This window comes from Delphinapterus leucas, chromosome X (genome assembly GCF_059928025.1).
Source record: "Delphinapterus leucas isolate spDelLeu-1000000601 "Yukka" chromosome X, BTC_Dleu_Yukka2, whole genome shotgun sequence".
Lineage (NCBI taxonomy): Eukaryota > Metazoa > Chordata > Mammalia > Artiodactyla > Monodontidae > Delphinapterus > Delphinapterus leucas.
The window spans coordinates 57,975,093-57,994,398 of record NC_143150.1 but is presented as its reverse complement, the minus strand read 5'-3'; the positions used below and the strand labels follow the sequence as shown (position 1 = coordinate 57,994,398).

Here is a 19,306-nt window from a genome sequence, read left to right as displayed (position 1 = left end):
GAAAAGTCAGAGCAGCATTCTCACAGTCAGGTAAACAACACCTTCAAAGCGAATGCCATTCTTGGTTTTCTTGGCTTCTAATGTAATTGAAAAAAATGACACATTCAGGGACTGTCCCAAGGGATTTTAAATATCAGTGATGGCTCTGAAAAGTGAATCCCAGGTCATGGCTTGCAGCTCCCACTTCAGGAATCCAATTGCAGCGATCTTTATAAGTTGCTGCTAATACCACAGTTAACTGCCACTATATCCTCAGTTTGTCCAAGAATGTTATGAGTGTTTCTTTAAAGAGTAGTAAGACAAACTTTCATTGAAGAGGATAACATGACTTGTGGTTCCTCACTAAATCATGTGCTGACGATATATGGTTTACATTAAATATCTTGAAGTCTCATGACATCACTAATTAATTTATTAATAAGATTTTTTCTTTGAAATAAAATTACTCAATTGTTTACTCCTTGATTCATATACAAATGGCTGATGATACAAGATAAAAATAACTCCAACAGTAAAATTTCATAATCTTAATGAGCAAAATATCAGCTAATTTATTACAACTTGGAATAGATATTTCACAGACTGTGTCATATCTTGTTGACACCAGAAGACCTACTGACTTTCTTTCTTAGGGACCCGTCAACTCTACAAAGTTTATAAACTTTGAGGTAACGCTCTGATGGTAATCCACTTTAACTGCAGAAAAATGAAATACTGTTGATACATATTTCAATTTGTTGTTTTCTTTAATCGCAGGAAGCTGAGTTACTACTTCATTTCTTCTGAAGAAGTTTACAGAGTGAAGGGTAAAATACATATCAGGATAAATTATGTTATAGGATGACCTGGACCCAGAGAAAATCATGATCCTTTGGTATAATTTCCTTCCAAACCACCTATAAATGTTACACCTAATGTTGATTTTATAAAGCTGATGATCTCAAAGATTTAGCTGAGCTTTTTAATAAGAGTTTTGCTATTTTGGCGGATTGTTTGCCTTGTACCATAAAGTTTTGTTTATGATGCTCATGGGTAATATAACCACTGAGCCATTTGAGTGGGAACTTTAAAAAGGGCCTGTTTTATTTTACAGAGTACAAATAACCTTGTAATTAAACTGAAAACAAATAATTGCCAACAAGCAATTATCATTCATTTAAAGAGTAATTACATGGTTATTTGTGCCCTGTAAAATAAAGCATTACTGAAATCAGTAACACAATCAATATTTTAGCAGAAACAGGATGCTGCAATGATGAACCTTTCAACCTATGCTGATTAAATTGTCATCCAAATAACAGTTTTCTAGTTAAATCACCACATGTTTATTTGTCTTGATTAATATGTAAATATCTGCCTAATGCTAATAAAGCTCTTAAAGATAAGAAGTGTGGCAAGATCACCTATCAAGAATATTTCCCAACTTTCTACAGAGTCCTCCATAGTCTTTCATCATGTTGTCAGGCTTGTATTCTTTGAAAAGAAATGCAAGAACTTTATTGCTAAGAATATCTTACTACTGAGGGTTATTTGGTCTAAAAGTAAGAATAAATCTACCTTGTATTAGTATGGAGCTCTATTGATTATAAAGCACCTTCACAAATTTTATTCTAATTAGTTTACCCTAGGGGCCCAAGTCTTCTTTCCAAGAGTATAAACAAAGGCATCTGAATATGATTTTTCTCACTGATAAGTTTAAACAAGTTTGGAAGTATACATCACACAACCATACTCACTAAAGAGTTAATCATAAATTTTAAATAGCAGGTCAAACACACATCTCTATCACTAGACCTTAAGCTCTTCAAAGGCAGAAGCTGTTCTAGGTTCTCACAATATATCAATGAACAAACAGACCAAAACCCTTGCCCTTGTCAAGCTAACTTTTTAACCTTGTAACCCTGATACCTAGTTTCAATGCCAGATACACACTGAATGGGCACTTAGTGCATGTTTGTTTATTGGATGATTGAATAAGTGAAACTGTCATTACACATGAATAACTGCTGGAACCTTCAGCCCTTGAATGGGTCTTGAAGTTTGTAGGAACTTTCAGACATAAGACAGTATCTATCATCTACCCTTCTTTAACCTTGTAAATAGTCAGATTGGACTGGATCATATTTTGAAGCTCTTATAATTGCTGTAAAGTCCAAAGTTTAAAAGTGATTACCTGATGATTAAATGATGGCTTTCTCTTTATTTGGTCAATAATAGAGCAATCAAAGGAATATTTGGAAACTGTAGCCATGGCAAAATAATGTGTCCTATCATTACTCATTAACTGATTTTAATTAACCATTTACCAGCCCCTACTGTGTGCTAGACACCATGAGAATTGCTCAGGGTACAGTGACAAACAAAAACAGACATATGTGCTGCCTTCATGACCTTATATTTTAGTTGGGGAGGCTCACAATTAATCATACCAACATCATAAAATTATAAACTGAAAATAATGTTAGGATGGAGAATATGATCCTCTTGGCTTATAGCATTTGTAGTAAATACTACCAAGCCATTTGTGACATTAGCCATGAATTCCCCAATATAGATCTGATGGTGGGAAATTTGACCAAATTTTTCAAATCTTGGAATTTAAGGTAGAACCATCAGACTAAGAGGCCTGTAATCTAATGCCCACCAAGCCTGAGTCAGCTTATTGGAAAAGAGCTACATCAAATTGTGAGATTGACCAATAAATTTGGAACAGAACTGTTTAAACCTTATAGCTTCCAAAGTATACTGTCAACAACTGTTTCAGGGAAGTAGAGTGAGCATCAGGCTGCTTTCTTCTGGAGACAGCCTGTCTGAAATTGATTATGAGCATAAAGACAGCACTGAAATTTTTATGCTGGAAAAGTACAAAGAGTTATCAGGTGGTCTTTAATAAAGTTAGTAGGCTTGAATTCTGACAAATAGAAAGATACAAAGAATCACTTGGAAAGTACAGACTTGGTGACGATTATTCAACAAAAAGTGCCTTTTTCTAATGACTGGATATAACCTGATGAATATTGTTCAGTGACCTTGGGATCCTTTAGGGCATTTGAAGTAAATTGGATATTTTTCTTATCACTATTCCTTCAAAGAGTTAGGAAGCCATAAAACAGGGCAAGGACAAACAGGATAACAACGCTGAATTAAAGAAAATAAATTATAGCCCAAACTTGAGTAGAAAGAGGGAGAGGAGATTCAGTTTATAAAATTGAAACATTAAATGAGAAAAAAAGAATCTTTCATGCTAGATTGATATACAATATTGATGTACAATGAAAGAAAATAACATCAGCACAGTGTATGAAAAATGAACTGGGTAATAGTACCTCTGTATAAGGTTGCTAGAAGTCGTCTTCATTTGAAAGCAGAGTTTGTCTTACATTGATGGAGCACTTTGCTACTGCAATGTTGATAGAGTGAGGTTTAACTTAAATTTCTTTGTGAACAAAAAGTCATTTTTGGAAATGTTCTCTATCTGAACCTTATACATTTTTGCAGCTTGGGTTATTTAATATAGTATTTTGCAGTATTTTGTCAAAATCCCTCTTATTCAGCTTTGTAAACTGCATTTCTACTAAGAAGCAACAGCAGTATTTTAAGTAACATTAAGAAAGTAATATTTGAAATATACTGCATGACTTGAGAATGACTTGATCCTAATGTTCAGTGACTTATAAGTCTGTTCATGTAGTGACAGCTTCTAAATGATATATTTAGTACACTGACTGTATTAGAGTACAAGATGGAAGCCTGATACTGACTTTCTATTTCATTATTTTATGGATTAACATTTGCAACTGCAAACTGTTCACACCTGGGTGAAGAATGTGCAAATAGAATAGGTTAGGTTAATGTTTTAAGTTTAGCATCAACTCATCAGTTAAAAATACCAATCAATCTGTGAGACAAAACAGCCTAGATTGCAAAGGTGGCAGGTTTCCTTAGTACAGCCACTCCAAGAGAGTGTACTGCTGGTTATACAGCCTGGTTTAAATAATAGGTATGAAATAAACCTGAGGGCAGGGGTTCTTTGTTCCTTGTGGGCTCCCAGCAGCTGTGGAAATGCTAGTAAACATCAGGTCTTATTCTACATATCAGCTTTTTACCCCTCACCTCTGGCATGCTGAACAGAGACTTAATCACTTCATATTCTATATGATCCTAATTCTGTGAGCCCCTATCTCAGATCTCAGTTGCATGTATTAATACCAGGGATCAAGTGTACCTTTAAGAGCGGGAGTAACTTTGGGTTTCTCACAACAGGTAAGCTGTATTGCAAAGTGTTGGCTTGTAAATAGAATCTAAACTAGAAATTGATCTCTTATGGTTTTAATGCTTGCCATAATTATTTTGGAAGTTTAGTATAAAGTATTGGTCCTTTAGTAATCAATGACAATAGTCTTTAATATAAAAGTATATCATTCTTGGCAATTAAACAAGATTTAGGCGAATGTAGCAAGTGATGGTATTTCCAAAGAGCATATTTTAACCTGATCTTTGTCTGTTTTTCAACAGTTCAAGGCCTGGCAGGCCTCCTAAGCGTTCTTTGGGAGTGTTGCAGGACAATGCTCGCCTTCTGCCCCATTCAGTTCCAGGCCTCTTATCACCAGGCCTTATCACTCCGACAGGTAATAAAATCCATCCGATGATCAGCCTTGTCTCTTCATACTGCTCAGCATTTGAAATGAACTAATATTGATCTAACTGCCTTGTCCTTCAGAGCTTTTCAAGCTCTACTAGAGGTTACATTATTGAATTTTTTTGATTATTCATGAAAACAGTTTTGTTATTCCAGTGACTCAAATCAAATGGACATGACTTAAAAATTAATTGTCATTTCCTTGTAAGAAATCTCTTTCAAGGCCTTATTGTGTGTATGTATGTATGTTTTTGTGTGCTGTGGGCAGAGATGGCGGGGGCTGGGGGGGACTGGCCAAACTAGCATTTTCTCAAAGCCTCCTATGGGATGTAGTATACCTGCTTGTTGATATGTCTCAATAATATTCCTTTTGTTTCCAAAAGTTCTGGGCATCTGTGTATCTTTTCCATGTTATTACTCTAGGATAAAATGTAGAAATAATATGGATCATCCCTGGTAGTACCTTATGATTAGAAAAGAAGAAAGTGCAAGTAGTCATTGTCTTAAATAATGATTCAGTGTTTTTTATCGAACACTGTGATAAACAGTACTCCCCTAAAAATACCAGTCTCATAAACTTGCATTTTTGATTCTCTAAAACAAAGAACATAAAAGCACATAAAACACTCAAAAATAAGCTTGCAACTATACCTCAATTTAAAAAAAGGAATTGAAAAAAAATAAGCTTGCTATTTCTCTAACTGAACCTTTAAAAATCATTAAAGCTACTATGTGGTAGAAAATGTATTTAATGACAATATGATCTTTGTATCTTCAATGATACATAAAACTAAAAAAACCTAATGTGTTTTGGGTATTAGATCCTAGGTAATGCAAAATTATATGAGTAGTAGTCCTTGTCACAGTAGAATTAGGGAGAAGGTCATGTAAACTAATAATTTCAATTTAATTAAAGTATGATAGAGACTATAATACAAGTACATACAAGGTGCTATAATATCACAGAATGGGAGCAACTAAATCAATTTGTTAAGTTGGGTAATGCTCATAGAGATTTGAGTTATGTCTTATAGGCTGAGTGTTGGACAGATGGAGAATCAGAGGAAAAACATCCTCTGTAGACAGATATACGCTGATGAGAAAGGGCCTGGTATGCTAGGGGGAATAGCAATTAAGTGGAAGAGATGGGAGCAGAGATTTAAGATGGGAGACTTATAGGTGATACAGTTAGAGTTAGAGTTAGAGTTAGAAAGAGTGGGAAAATCCAGCTTGTGGAGCTATCTTGTTTAACAGTTTTTTCCCTATAGACCAATGGTTTTCCAAAGGGTCTTTCAAGGACTTTCCTTACTGGCTGACATGGGATTGGGGAAGTACTTCTAGGTTCCCCACTTCTGCCTCAGAATTTTACATGTTCTATTTCATATAGGATTTTGTTCAAATAAAAAAAAAAGCTGCTGTAGGTAAAAGGAACCACTGATAAGTAACTGAGTAAATGCTTTAAAAACAATTGCTGTTGAAGGTAAGTAGCAATGAAGGAAGAAATACTGAGGACCTGAATTGAGGAGAATTCAAGAGTAGAAAAGAGATTCATAGTTGCTTCATAGTTAGAATTAAACACACTTGATAACTGATCAAAATAGAGAGCAAGAGGATGAAATCTAGGATGATTCATGTCTAGCCTAGGTTATAAGTTGGATGATTATGTCATTAGCTAAGATAGAGAATTTAGGAAGAGACTCAGACTTTGGGGATTAGATAATGATTTTTTAGACTTTAAATATTTATAAACAAATTCTGATACAAGAAGAAAGCAGCCCTGTGCATATAAATGAATAAAGAGGGCATAACAGTGCCTGAAATATATTACCTTGGTGCTCAATAAATGATAATGTATTTATTGACTTCTAAAATACATTGACAGAGCCTAGAATCAGTACCATGTAAATAATCAGGTCTGTGTCCTGATGAAAGATGTATCCTGTGTAGATGGAAGAAAAAAAGGATTTTATAATTGCTTTGAGGCTAATGTACTCTTGAGTAAACTTCGGTACCTTATCTGTTGAGAAAAACCTGTAATATATATTAAGTTTCTATTAGTACCAGACATGGGTGCTAAGTGTTTTATATACGCTTCATTTAATCTTATAGTAACCTTATGAATATTGTCTTCATTTTTCAAGTAAACAATGTATGGCTCAGTGAGTTTAAATTAATTGCTTGAGGTTACAGAGCAACTGAGTGGCAGAACTGGGTTTCAGACCCAGGTCTTTTAAAGTCCAGGGCCCATACTTTTTCCTCATCATCATGATGTCTTATAGTAAATGTTAAAATCCAGTTTGAGGTTTTCATCCCCTCCTAATTTACTTGGCATGTATGCTTCAATTCCTACAAGATAACGGAGCCTCCTTCCTTGGATTAGAGCCTTGGCCTTCCGTCTTACAACTTGGATTTACCACAATGAGAATTATTGGAACAAAAAAAGACTCCTCAATTCATAACCCTTTGCTTGTGCCTAGAATGAGATGATAGAGATAGATAAAGGATTGAGTAGGGAAAGGCATGAATACGTCAGTCTAAATAGCAGACAGTAGAAAAATCATTAAACGGGAAGGAAGAGGAATCTGCACAGCTCTATAGTAATTTCTCTTCTTAGAATACATTAATTTATTTTACATGCTCAAGGATATCCTACTCAATTACAGTCATATAAGAAGAAAAATGCTCTGTAAGCGAAATAGAAATAATTCTGGGATTATGCATTATTTTGCATTAGACACACTTCTTCACTCCTCCATTAGCAAAGATAATTGAGATAGAATCAATTCTCAATTTAGCTATCAGTAAGTTTCATATTTGGCATTATACTTATTATCCATTAAAAACTTAACTTTCATTAATTTTACTTAAATATACTTTTGAAGAATTCAGTTGATATTTTTAATATGATCTGTTATGGGTTGGGAATTATCCTTTTTTTCCCAAATGATTGTTAAAATGCTTTACAGTGTTTTCCTGTTTCAGGTTCTTATGTCTCAACATTTTTTTGTAAAGAAAGAGATAATATTTTACAGCTCTGTATAATTTTACATACAACTGTCAAATTAATTATTGATAAGAGTCTGCTGTTATCTTCTGTTTCAATGTCATATGTCTGGAGAAGCCTCTTTGAACCCTACTGAGTTTGCCTAAGTAAATGAAACTTGTTCTCCATTTGCTTATATTATTTCTTTGCATTTGCAATTTGAAAATGGGGTCTAAGGGTAACAAAATGCAATGATCATGACATCACTTTTTAAATATAGTGATGCTTTTGTATATTATTTTTGCCTTTAAATTGTTATTTTTCCCCCAACAGTTGCAAGCAAAAAAATGAAAGTAAAAAGGTTTAGAAATGGTTAAGTCATTTGAGAAGAGCTCTCTATTTATTCATATAGCTTGACATGTAAATTCTTAAAAATGCAGAATAATATCAGGTATGCCGTATTGTTTTATCTGCTTAGCATAAAGGTATTTCAAATTTTCTACTTTATGTGATTTTATTTCCTTTTTTGATGTGTATCATTTTTCCATTTCAAAGATGTTTATTTTCCTCTTTGTTATATTTCCTCTGTATAATGGAAACTGATTCATTCAAACCCCACTAATTCAGATCTTGAGATAATTCAGAGAGTGGCTATGTTAAAGTCTCTGGTATTAATAAACGTATCTCATTTAGCAAATGAAAAGTATAAATAAAAATGTGTGTGTGTGCGTGTGTGTGTGTGCATTGGTGTAGGGTCATTAAAATACTTGGGAAATTTAAATGTACTTAGGTATCTAAAAATTACTCCAAAAATTAATTTCTATACATATAATCAACATACTAATTACTGATGATAATTCTTTTTTCACTAAGATAGGACCCACAGGTGCTATTCTTGACAATATTGTCTGATATCAATTTAGAGATTATATCTATGTAACTACAGACCAAGAGATATAGTATGTATGTATATATGTATGTATGTATCATCAATTAATATCTGTCTATAGATAAAAATGTATATGAATTCATGATTTTCATTTAACATATGTTTCTTTTTTAAATTGGAGTATAATTGTTTTGCAATGTTTTGTTAGTTTCTACTGTACAATGGAGTGAATCAGCTATATGTATACCTATATCCCCTCCTTCTTGGACCTCCCTCCCACAACCCCCCATCCCACCCATCTAGGTAGTGACAGAGCACCGTGCTGAGCTTCCTGTGCTTTATAGCATGTTCCCACTAGCTATCTATTTTACGCATAGTAGTGTATATATGTCAATCCTAATCTCCCAATTCATCCCACCCTCCCCTTCCCCTCCTGTGTCCACATATCTGTTCTCTATGTCTATGTCTCTATGCCCATCCTGCAATAGGTTCCTCTGTACCATTTTTCTGGATTCCACATATATGCATTAATATATGATATTTGTTTTGCTCTTTCTGACTTACTTCACTCTGTACGACAGACTCTAGCTCCATCAACATCTCTACAAATAACCCAATTTCGTTCCTTTTTATGGCTGAGTAATATTCCGTTGTATATATGTACCACATCTTCTTTATCCATTCATCTGTTGTTGAACATTTAGGTTGTTTCCATGTCCTGGCTGTTGTAAATAGTGCTGCAATGAACCTTGGGGTACATGTGTCCTTTTGAATTATGGTTTTCTCAGGGACTATGCCTAGTAGTGGGATTGCTGGGTCATATGGTAGTTCTATTTTTAGTTTTTTAAGGGACCTGCATACTGTTCTCCACAGTGGCTGTATCAATTTACATTCCCACCAACAGTGCAAGAGGATTCCCTTTTCTCTACACCATCTCCAGCATTTATTGTTTGTAGATTTTTTTGATGCTGGCCATTCTGACTAGTGTGAGGTAATACTGCATTGTAGTTTTGATTTGTATTTCTCTAATAATTAGTGATGTTGAACATCTTTTCATGTGCTTCTTGTCCATATGTATGTCTTCTCTGGTGAAATGTCTATTTAGGTCTTCTGCCCATTTTTTAATTGGGTTGTTTGGGTTTTTTTGATATTGAGCTCCATGATCTGTTGTATATTTTGGAGATTAATCCTTTGTTGCTTCTTTTGCAAATATTTTCTCCCATTCTGAGGGCTGTCTTTTCATTAACATATGTTTCCTGAACATCTGTTCTGCACCAAACAATATGAGAAAACATTACAACACATTGAAATAAAATTCATTTTTTTTTTTTTTGGCGGTACGTGGGCCTCTCACTGTTGTGGCCTCTCCCGTTGCGGAGCACAGGCTCCGGATGCACAGGCTCAGTGGCCACGGCTCACAGGCCTAGCCGCTCCACAGCATGTGGGATCTTCCCGGACCGGGGCACGAACCCGTGTTCCCTGCATCGGCAGGCAGACTCTCAACCACTGCACCACCAGGGGAGCCCTAAAATTCATTTTGTGAGTCATATTTTTCTCAAATTCCATCAGCCTTTTATTGAGTTACTACAAAATGATGAAATTTAATTTTTTTTGCCTTCATATATTGCACTGCTGATATTCTCATCTCATGTTTCTGTCTCTGTTTCTATTGTACAATCTGTGTGTCTTAATTCCCTGATAGGTCATTAATACAAAATAATCCTATTACCTAGTATTTTCTGTAAAATATTTTGGGTTATAGAGGGAAAAAGAGGAAAGACTTTTATCCCCATCTTTCTCTGCAGATCTGGAGAAGTGCTGATATCCCTGGATAACATTCAAAGCATGGATTAGTCATGTGTGCCTTTGAATTTCCCAAAATATGACTACCTCCCTTTCCTCAGTATATGAACTATTTCAAACAGACAGACATGGAATTTGGCCTGAGAGAGATTTAAGCTGACAACTTACAAGGAAGTAATAAAGTGCTTCAAATGAAATTCCTGTAGTGTTCACTCTTTAAAAGCTAGCAGATTCTTCATCTGTTTGTTTTTTTTTTCTTCAAGTTCTATTGTGACAAAATATTTTTAGGAATTTCAGCTGCCATCCAACTCCTTGGGAAACTGAGCCTGTGAATATCCAATTCTGTAATAGTAGCTACAACAATCAACTCAGGATTGGCAGAGCCATAAGTAGAATCCTGCCAGGTCTTTGCAGTGAGATGTTAGCTTCATGATATGGTATAATGCCAGTTAGCCTGATAGCATGATTGGAATCAGCACCCTTCCCTTTTCAAGATGCATTTCATATTCTTACTCAGTTGGCTTGGATGCTAAGAAGTGGTCATAAGGAGGATAGAGTGGTCCTAGGCCTTTCTTCTGTGAGTGTAAGACAGGAGAGATCTATCTAGAAAGAACCAAACCAACCTTTTTAATGGTCAACTTAAGACATTTCTGTTTCTGTGACTATCTTTGACTTTTTCAATGAGTAATATTGTAAAGCATGCTTCATGTCACACAAATGGTAACTGCTTTCATGTCATTGCATTTTCTTTATTTCTCGTGTGTCCAGGAAGAACCATTGGCCTAATAGGAGCCAGAGTTGAATGACTAAAATTTTCTAATATAGAGTTTAGACGAACATACAATTTCGGTATCTCCACTAAACAAAAAGATTAACTACATCAGTTTAATAACAGGAACTTCATTCATTATATTAGCTAAATCTGGGTTTCCAAAACACTGATTTATATTTAAATATTTGTCAGTGCTTTTTTTCTATATATATTATAATTATCCTAACCTAAAAATGTCTCCACCAAATGTTTTTAGATGCTTGCAAATCATTTTTGTATTATATTGATGGCTCATAGAGCAAAAGCCATTGCTTATTTCCAATGTAGATGGAGGAGAAAACTTGGAATTTAAGCAAACCTTACAGGATGATGATGGTGATGATGATGATGATAAGCTTTATAGTGCTTTATTAAGCGCTCCCAAATCTTTAATGTGTGTCTATGTGTATATAGGTAGCTAAACTTTAAGTTTTAAAAAAGAACACTTTTCAAGGTCCATCCATGTTGTCATGAATGATGGGATTTTATTCTTTTTTATGGCTGAGTAGTATTCCATTTTATATGTATACCACTTCTTCATTACGCATTCATCTATTGATGGGAACATAGGTTTATTCCATATCTTGGCTATTGTAAATAATGCTGCAATGAATATAGGAGAATAAATATCTTTTCAAAATAGTGGTTTTGTTTTCTTTGGATAAATCTCCAGTAGTGGAGTTGCTGGATCATATGGTAGTTCTATTTTTAATTTTTTGAGGAACCTTCATACTATTTTCCATAATGGCTACACCAATTACATTCACACCAACAACGCAAAGGGGCTTGCTATTCTCCACATCCTTGCCAATACTCGTTTTCTGTTGTCTTTTTCATAATATCCATCCTGATAGGTGTGAGGTGATACCTCATTGTGATTTTGATTTAAGTTTCCCTGATGAATAGTGGTGTTGAGCATTTTTTCATGTGCTTGTTGGCAGTCTGTATGTCTTCCTTGGAAAAATGTCTACTCAGATTTAATCAGGTTGTTTGTTCTTTTGATGTTGAATTGTATGAATTTTTTGTATATGAACTCCTTATCAGATACATCCTTTGAAAATATGTTCTCCCGTTCAGTAGGTGACATTTACATTCTGTTGATAGTTCCCATCACTGTACAAAAGCTTTTTACTTCGATGTAGTCCCATGTATTTATTTTGCTTTTGTTTCCCTTGCCCGAGATGTATCAAAAAAATATTATCAAAACCGATGTCAAAGAGTTTATTGCCTGTGTTTTCTTCTAGGAGTTTTATAGTTTCAGGTCCTACATTTAAGTCTTCAATCTATTTTGAATTTATATTTGTTCATGGTGTGAGATAGTAATCCAGTTTAATTCCTTTGCAAGTAACTGTTACGTTTCCCACACTATCTACTGAAGAGGTTGTCTTTTCACCATTGTATGTTCTTACATTCTCTGTTGTAGATTAATCGATCATAAGTGTGTGGGTTTATTTCTGGGCTCTCTATTCTGTACCACTGATCTACGTGTCTGTATTTGTGCCAGTACCATACAGATAGGATTACTATAGTTTCGTAGTATAGTTTGAAATCAGGAGTGTGACATCTCCAGTTTTGTACTTTTTTTCCTTAATATTGGTTTAGCTATTTGGGGTCATTTGTGTTTCCATACAAAGTTTAGAATTTGGGGGCTTCCCTGGTGGCGCAGTGGTTGAGAGTCCGCCTGCCGATGCAGGGGACACAGGTTCGTGCCCCGGTCCAGGAAGATCCCACATGCCACGGAGTGGCTGGGCCCGTGAGCCATGGCCACTGAGCCTGCGCATCTGGACGGCAACGGGAGAGGCCACAACAGTGAGAGGCCCGCGTACCGCAAAAAAAAAAAAAAAAAAAAACGTTTAGAATTTGTATTCTAATCCAAACGAGGAATTATTTATTACACTTCTATGAAAAATGCCATTCGTATTTTGAAAGGGATTGCATTGAATCTGTAGATTGCCTTGGGTAGTATGGTTGTTTTAACAACATTAATTCTTCCAGTCCATGAACATGGTATATTTTCCATCTGTTTGTGTCATCTTCAGTCTTGTTCATCAGTGTCTTATAGCTTCTTTGAACAGGTCTTTTCCTACTTAGATTTATTCCTTGGCATTTTATACTTTTTAATGCGATTGTAAATGGGACTGTTTTCTTAATTTCTCTTTCTGATAGTTCATTGTTAGTGTCTAGAAATGCAACAGATTTCTATATATTAATTTTATATCCTGCAACTTTACTGAATTCACTGATGAGTTCTAGTGTTTTGGTGGTATCTTTAGGATTTTCTATATGTATTATAATACCATCTGCATAGTAACAATGACAGTTTTATTTCTTCCATTCCAATTTGGATTCCTTATATTTCTTTTTCTTGTCTGGTTGCAGTGGCTAGGACTTCCAAAACTATGTTGCATAAAATTGGTGAGAGTGGGCATCCTAGTCTTGTTCCTGATTTTAGAGAATATACTTTCAGTTTTTCACTGTTGAGTATGATGTTAGCTGTGGGCTTGTCATATAAGGCCTTTATTAGGTCAAGTTTTGTTGCCTCTATGCCCATTTTGTGGAGAGTTCTTATAGTAAATGGATGTTGACTTTTTAAAAAAATATTTCATTGAAGTTTAGGTGATTTATATTTTCTGTATTTTTACTGTAGAGCTAAGTGATTCAGTTATACATACATATATATATATATATATTTCTTTTTCATATTCGTTTCCAGGATGGTTTATCACAGGATATTGAATATAGTTCCCTGTGCTATAAAGTAGGACCTTGCTGTTTGTTTTTCTTTTTTTAACATCTTTATTGGAGTATAATTCCTTTACAATGGTGTGTTAGTTTCTGCTTTATAACAAAGTGAATCAGCTATAAATATACATATATCCCCATATCGCCCCCCTCTTGCATCTCCCTTCCACCCTCCATAACTCACCCTTCTAGATGGTCACAAAGCACTGAGCTGATCTCCCTGTGCTATGTGGCTGCTTCCCACTACCTATGTATTTTACATTTGGAGGTATATATAAATCCATGCCACGCTCTCACTTCTTCCCAGCTTACCATTCCACCTCCCCATGTCCTCAAGTCCATTCTCTACATCTGCATCTTTATTCCTGTCCTGCCCCTAGGTTCTTCAGAACCATTTTTGTTTCAGATTCCATATATAATGTTAGCATATGGTATTTGTTTTTCTCTTTCTGACTTACTTCACCCTATATGACAGACTCTAGGTCCATCCACCTCACTATAAATAAATCACTATCATTTCTTTTTATGGCTGAATAATATTACATTGTATATATGTGCCACATCTTCTTTATCCATTCATCTGTTAATGGACACTTAGGTTGCTTCGTGCTGGCTATTGTACATAGAGCTGCAATGAACATTGTGGTACATGACACTTTTTTTTTTTCATTAACTAATCAGGTTTATTTGAAAATCATGTTTATAACTAGCTTAAACATTTAAGATTTAGGCTTCAGTAAGGTATGTAGTATTCACATTATTCGTTTATTGTAAGAGTTTGTTTCTAGGGCTTTTTTTTTTTTTAAACATCTTTATTGGGGTATAATTGCTTTACAATGGTGTGTTAGTTTCTGCTTTATAACAAAGTGAATCAGTTATACATATACATATGTTCCCATATGTCTTCCCTCTTGCGTCTCCCTCCCTCCCACTCTCCCTATCCCACCCCTCCAGGCTGTCACAAAGCACCGAGCTAATATCCCTGTGCCTTGCGGCTGATTCCCCCTAGCTATCTACCTTACTACGTTTGTTAGTGTGTATATGCATGACACGTTTTGAATTATGGTTTTCTCAGGTTATATGCCCAGTAGTGGGATTGCTGGGTTGTATGGTAGTTCTATTTTTAGTTTTTTAAGGACCTTTCATACTGTTCTCCATAGTGACTGTATCAATGTACATTCCCACCAAAAGTGTATGAGGGTTCCCTTCTCTCCACACCCTCTCCAACATTTATTGTTTGTAGATATTTTGATGATGGCCATTCTGACAACTGTGAGATGATATCGCATTGTAGTTTTGATTTGCATTTCCCTAATGATTAATGATGTTGAACATTCTTTCATGAGTTTGTTGGCAATCTGTATATCTTCTTTGGAGAAATGTCTATTTATGTCTTCTGTCCATTTTTGGACTGCATTGTTTGTTTATTTGATATTGAGCTGCATGAGCTGCTTGTAAATTTTGGAGATTAATCCTTTGTCAGTTGCTTCATTTGCAAATATTTTCACCCATTTAGAGGGTTGTCTTTTCATCTTGTTTATGGTTTCCTTTGCTGTGCAAAACCTTTTAAGTTTCATTAGATCCCATTTGTTTATTTTTGTTTTTATTTCCATTTCTCTAGAAGGTGGGCCAAAAAAGGATCTTGCTGTGTTTTATGTCAGAGTGTTCTGCCTATGTTTTCCTCTAAGAGTTTGATAGTGTCTGGCCTTACATTTAGGTCTTTAATCCATTTTGAGTTTATTTTTGTGTATGGTGTTAGGGAGTGTTCTAATTTTATTCTTTTACATGTAGCTCTCCAGGTTTCCCAGCAGCAATTATTGAAGATGCTGTCTTTTCTCCATTGTATATTCTTGCCTCCTTTATCAAAGATAGGGTGACCATATGTGTGTGGGTTTATCTCTGGGTTTTCTATTCTGTTCCATTAATCTATATTTCTGTTTTTGTGCCAGTACCATACTGTCTTGATTACTGTAGCTTTGTAGTATAGTCTGAGGTCCAGGAGCCTGATTCCTCCAGCTCCGTTTTTCTTTCTCAAGATTGCTTTGGCTCTTTGGGGTCTTTTGTGTTTCCATACAAATTGTGATTTTTTTTTCTTCTAGTTCTGTGAAAAATGCCAGTGGTAGTTTGATAGGGATTGCATTGAATCTGTTGATTGCTTTGAGTAGTATAGTTATTTTCACAATGTTGATTCTTCCAATCCAAGTACATGTTATATCGCTCCATCTATTTGTATCATCTTTAATTTCTTTCTTCAGTGTCTTATAATTTTCTGCATACAGGTCTTTTGTCTCCCATGGTAGGTTTATTCCTAGGTATTTTATTCTTTTTGTTGCAGTGGTAAATGGGAGTGTTTTCTTAATTTCACTTTCAGATTTTTCATCATTAGTGTATAAGAATGCAAGAGATTTCTGTGCATTAATTTTGTATCCTGCTACTTTACCAAATGCATTGATTAGCTCTAGGAGTTTTCTGGTAGCATCTTTAGGATTCTCTATGCATACTATCATGTCATTGGCAAACAGTGACAGTTTAATTCTTTTCCGTTTTGGATTCCTTTTTTTTCTTTTTCTTCTCTGAATGCTGTGGTAAAACTTCCAAAACTATGTTGAATAATGATGGTGAGAGTGGATATCCTTGTCTTCTTCCTGATCTTAGAGGAAGTGGTTTCAGTTTTTCACCATTGAGAACATTGTTGGCTGTGGGTTTTTCATATATGGCCTTTATTATGTTGAGGTAAGTTCCCTCTATGCCTACTTTCTGGAGCGTTTTTATCATACATGGGTGTTGAATTTTGTCAAAAGCTTTCTCTGCATCTCTTGAGATGATCATATGGTTTTTCTCCTTCAATTTGTTAATATGGTGTATCACAGTGATTGATTTGCATATATTGAAGAATCCCTGCATTCCTGGGATAAACCCCAGTTGACCATGCTGTATGATCCTTTTAATGTGCTGTTGGATTCTGTTTGCTAATATTTTGTTGAGGATTTTTGCATCTATGTTCATCAGTGCTATTGGCCTGTAGTTTTCTTTTTTGTGTGACATGTTTGTCTGGTTTTGGTATCAGGGTGATGGTGGCCTCGCAGAATGTGTTTGGGAGTCTTCCTCCCTCTGCTATATTTTGGAAGAGTTTGAGAAGGATAGGTGTTAGCTCTTCTGTAAATGTTTGATAGAATTCACCTCTGAAGCCTTCTGGTCCTGGGCTTTTGTTTGTTGGAAGATTTTTAATCACAGTTTCGATTTCAGTGCCTGCATTGGTCTTTTTATATTTTCTGTTTCTTCCTGGTTCAGTCTTGGAAGGTTGTGCATTTCTAAGATTTTGTCCATTTCTTTCAGGTTGTCCATTTTATTGGCATAGAGTTGCTTATAGTAATCTCTCATGGTCCTTTGGCTTTCTGCAGTGTCAGTTGTTACTTCTCCTTTTTCATTTCTAATTCTATTGATTTGAGACTTCTCCCCTTTTGTCTTGATGAGTCTGGCTAATGGTTTATCAATCTTGTTTATCTTCTCAAAGAGCAAACTTTTAGTTTTACTGATGTTTGCTATAGTTTTCCACATTTCCTTTTCATTTATTTCTGGTCTGATATTTATGATTTCTTTCCTTCTGCTAACTTTGGGGTTTCTTTTGTTCTTCTTTCTCTAAGTTCTTTGGGTGTAAGGTTAGGTTGTTTATTTGAGATGTTTCTTGTTTCTTGAGTTAGGATTGTACTGCTATAAACTTCCCTCTTAGAACTGCTTTTGCTGCATCCCATCGGTTTTGGGTCATCGTGTTTTCATTGTAATTTGTTTCTAGGTATTTTTTGAGTTACTCTTTGATGTATTCAGTGATCTCTTGGTTATTTAGTAGTGTTTTGTTTAGCCTCTATGTGTTTGTATTTCCTACAGAATTTTTCCTGTAATTGATATGTAGTCTCATAGCATTGTGGTCAGAAAAGACACTTGATACAATTTCAATTTTCTGAAATTTACAAAGGCTTGATTTGTGACCCAAGGTATGACCTATCCTGGAGAATGTTCCATGAGCACTTGAGAAGAAACTATATTCTGTTGTTTTTGGATGGAATGTCCTATAAATATCAATTAAGTCCATCTTGTTTAATGTGTCATTTAAAGCTTGTGTTTCCTTATTTATTTTCATATTGGATGATCTGTCCATTGGTGAAAGTGGGGTGTGAAAGTCCTTTTCTATGGTTGTGTTACTGTCAATTTCCCCTTTTATGGCTGTTAGCATTTGCTTTATGTATTGAGGTGCTTCTTTGTTGGGTGCATAAATATTTACATTTGCTAAATCTTCTTGGATTGATCCCTTGATCATTATGTAGTTTCCTTCTTTGTCTCTTGTAATAGTCTTTATTTTAAAGTCTATTTTTTCTGATATGAGTTTTTTAACTCCAGCTTTCTTTTGATTTCCATTTGCATGAAATACCTTTTTCCATCCCCTCGCTTTCAGTCTGTATGTGTCCCTAGGTCTGAAGTGGGTCTCTTAGAGACAGGATATATATGGGTCTTGTTTTTGTATCCATTCAGCCAGTCTTTGTCTTTTTGTTGGAGCATTTAATGCATTTACATTTAAGGTAATTATCAATATGTGTGTCCCTATTACCATTTTCTTAATTCATTTAGGTTTGTTATTGTAGGTCTTTTCCTTCTCTTGTGTTTCCTGTGTAGAATAGTTCCTTTAGCATGCATTGTAAAGCCTGTTTGGTGGTGCTGAATTCTCCTATCTTTTGCTTGCCTGTAACAGTTTTAATTTCTCTGTCATATCTGAATGAGATCCTTGCTGGGCAGAGTAATCTTGGTTTTAGGTTTTTCCCTTTCTTCACTTTATATGTGTCCTGCCACTCCTCTCTGTCGTGCAGAGTTTCTGCTGAAAAATCAGCTGTTAACCTTATGGGGATTCCCGTGGATGTTATTTGTTGCTTTTCCCTTGCTGCTTTTAAATTTTTTTCCTTTTATTTAATTTTTGATAGCCTGATTAATATGTGTGTTGGAGAGTTTCTCCTTGGATTTGTCCTTTATGGGACTCTGAACTTCCTGTACTTGATTAACTATTTCTTTCCCTTATTAGGGACGTTTTCAACTACAATCTCTTCAAATATTTTCTCAGTCCCTTTCTTTTTCTCTTCTTCTTCTGGGACACCTATCATTCGAATGTTGGTGCTTTTAATGTTGTCCCAGAGGTGTCTGAGACTCTCCATGATTCTTTTCATTCTTTTTTTTTTTTTATTCTGCTCTGTGGTAGTTATTTCCACTATTGTATCTTCCAGGTTACTTACCCATTCTTCTGCCTCAGTTATTCTGCTGTTGATTTCTTCTAGAGAATTTTTAATTTCATTTATTGTGCTGTTCATCTCTATTTGTTCGCTCTTTATTTCTTCTAGGTCCTTGTTAAACCTTTCTTGAATTTTCTCCATTCTATTTCCAAGATTCTTGATCGTC

At 35.1% G+C, this 19,306-nt stretch overlaps 1 protein-coding gene across 1 annotated transcript in view; it reads left to right on the top strand.

Annotated features, from left to right (window-relative positions):
- Window positions 1-19,306, top strand: part of LOC149744253 (dachshund homolog 2-like) — a 401,383-nt gene that overhangs the window by 237,239 nt on the left and 144,838 nt on the right. Inside the window, exon 3 of the mRNA XM_089904300.1 lies at window positions 4,516-4,628. Within this exon, the coding sequence (XP_089760426.1) occupies window positions 4,516-4,628 (113 nt within the window). The remainder of the gene's footprint in view (window positions 1-4,515; window positions 4,629-19,306) is intronic.